The sequence below is a fragment of the Psammomys obesus genome, unplaced genomic scaffold, assembly GCF_907164565.1.
Source record: "Psammomys obesus unplaced genomic scaffold, mPsaObe1.curated_primary_1811, whole genome shotgun sequence".
Lineage (NCBI taxonomy): Eukaryota > Metazoa > Chordata > Mammalia > Rodentia > Muridae > Psammomys > Psammomys obesus.
Window position 1 is genome coordinate 520736 of NW_026590468.1, and position 2570 is coordinate 523305.

Here is a 2570-nt window from a genome sequence, read left to right on the forward strand (position 1 = left end):
AACCGATATCTGAACCCAGGCCTTGTGGCCCAACTCTGAAACTCTGCGGCCTCATCCCTTTTTTCTTTTGGTCCAGTTCCCCCCCCCCGCCCCCCCTCTTGTCTGCAGTGTAAAGATAGCTGCAGGCTTACATCCAGTGTGAAATTAACCCCACAGGTAAACCTAAATTACAACAAAGGCAGAGGGTTATAACTTCCAGAGAGGCAGATTGGGGATATTTTTGTTAAAAACTGGAAGTTTCTCAACCTTTGCCTACAAATCACCATGTAGACCTCTGTTCTCTGATTAGATGGTGATGGATCTGTTGCCTGCACTTCTCACCACTTTGTTGTTTTCTTCTTCTTGTGAAATCCTCTAATTATCTTACTAGGTGTTCCCTCTGTTGGCTTGGTTTTTCACAAATGACACTCCTGGAGGTGCCTCTCAAGGACTTTGCAGAGTCTTAATAGGCAGCATAGTGGGCCAGCCAACAGGGAAGTTTAGGGATCACGGGTTTGGGCTGTCGGTGTACTTTTGTCACTTTATTTTTACACCTGCAGGCAGCAGTGCTTCTGAGACCTTTTCGTCTTTTAAAGATAGCTTTGATCCTAGATCTCTTTCTGCTTGGGATATGTTTTTGAAGAGGTGAGGACAGAATGTCAGCTTTCTTCTCCCAAAGGCACTGGTCGCTGAATTTCCCCTATAATCCAGGACTTTTATCATTCCCTCCATGTTGATGGTTACACTAGACCTGGCGAATAGCATTGATCTTTTGTTTTTTGACCCAAGTGACTTGTTAATGGTAAAAGGTCTATCAGCTGAGAATGCTTTAATCAGGCCCTCTTTTTCTGTGGTTGAGTTAAGGTCTATCTACGGTCAACTGCAAAAAGTCTCTTCCAAGTTTTTTTTTTTTCTTCACTATTTTTTCTCCTGAAGTTGCTTGCAGGTGATATTAGGAGGAATACATCCGGGTTATTCCGGGGCAAGCAAATGGAATGCTCTTCTCTTTAAATAGCTTTTAATCTCTTGGTCAAAACTTTGATTTGTTTTGACAAAATAACACAGAATTCTTAACCTCACAATATAAGGTAGCAGCAGATCCCCAGGTGCCAGAACCTCTCAGCAGAGAAGGCCCAGATGAAGCCTAAGGCCAGAGTGCCTGCTTTCTTCTGGGAGGAGTTGGGGATGGAAATTATCTGTTTCTAATCTGCCAGTATCCAAATGTCTTTCTTTTTTCTCTTTGTTATTTCACAGGGAAAAGAAGCAGTTAGACCTGAAATACGTAAGTTCTCTACAACTGATCTGGCAACTGACTTCCACCTGCAACCCTCCTCAGCCTTCACACTTTCCTTACTTCCATCCAGCAACTAAGGTCATATTACAAATATAAATCTGATCATACCATCCCTTCCACAGAACTGATTTGTCAGTTAGTATTTCTCTTACAGTAGAGTGGTACATAAGCTTATGATCCCTAAATATCTGGTCCTTCTGTCTTACAGTGTAGTCTGTAGTGCCTCTTCATAGTCCACATGGGATCTCTGACTTCTTCAGAGCCATGCTCCTTTACAAAAGCATTTTTTTATACAAAACAATCATCATGTATTTATTTAATATACATTGTAAGGGTTCAAGCAGACTTAATTAAAAAAAACCAAATAAAACAAAAATAACACTACAGCTTAGAAATCAAGGAAAGGACAGACCACCTAGGAAGGAAGATGACTCAAGAGAGAGGCTGGACAGCTTGCATCAGGGCTCTTGACTGGAGACCTGCTTTGAATAGGTTTCTTGCAGGTACTTCTTAAACGCTGTGGGGTTTTTCCAGAGCTCGGCAGCATGTGTGTTCAAAGGGCTATCGATGTTGGGTTCTCCCAGCAGGCTCTGGACAGAGAGCAAGATGGTCCTGATGTCATACAGTGCGGACCACTTATCCTTGAGGATGTCCAGGCAGATGTTTCCCTGGGTGTCCACGTTGGGGTGGTAGCAGGGCGTGGGGAACTTCACTGTGGGCGCGTTGTAAGGGTAGCCACTGGGGAACTCTAGGGAGAGTTTATACCTCAGGTCTTCGTATACTGTGCCGGCTGCTCCATGGATGGTCCCTACCCATTTGAACAGGTTGTCTGATTCAGGGAAGGCGGAAATTCCTTTGTCACCAGATGTCATGAGGGTCATCAGTTCCTGCTGTAGCCTCTTGGCCACAGGGCCCTGGGCGGCGCCCCGCTGGGCTCAGCTCCCTTGCCAGCGGCAGCGATGCTGGCAGCGGCTGGGTCGCGGTTTTGCGAGGCCATCCCGGGGTTGCTGGCACCTAGACTGAGTGCAGAGACAGAAAGGACAGCTGCCGAATCATTATTATTATTATTTTTTCCTGAAGAGAATTGATCACTTTTGTGCATCCCTCCTCGGATAGCTTTTTGGGAAATTCAGGTATAACCATATCTTTAATTATCAGGTTCATTGCATTACTCTTATATGCTTTTATTTTTTTTTACTTTTACTGAAAGTAGCTTTCGCCCACTCACATAACTTTTTTTTTTTTTTTTTAAATAAAGTAGCATTCGGTTTTATGCTAGGACCCTGGGCTACTTAGT

At 44.1% G+C, this 2570-nt stretch overlaps 1 protein-coding gene across 1 annotated transcript; it reads right to left on the bottom strand.

Annotated features, from left to right (window-relative positions):
• Nucleotides 1-1722: 1722 nt before the first annotated feature.
• Nucleotides 1723-2270, bottom strand: LOC129676925 (ubiquitin-conjugating enzyme E2 C-like). The gene is given in 2 exon segments (XM_055607461.1): nucleotides 1723-2201; nucleotides 2204-2270. Coding segments are annotated over 2 exon segments (537 nt in total). The 3' UTR covers nucleotides 1723-1731.
• Nucleotides 2271-2570: the final 300 nt, after the last annotated feature.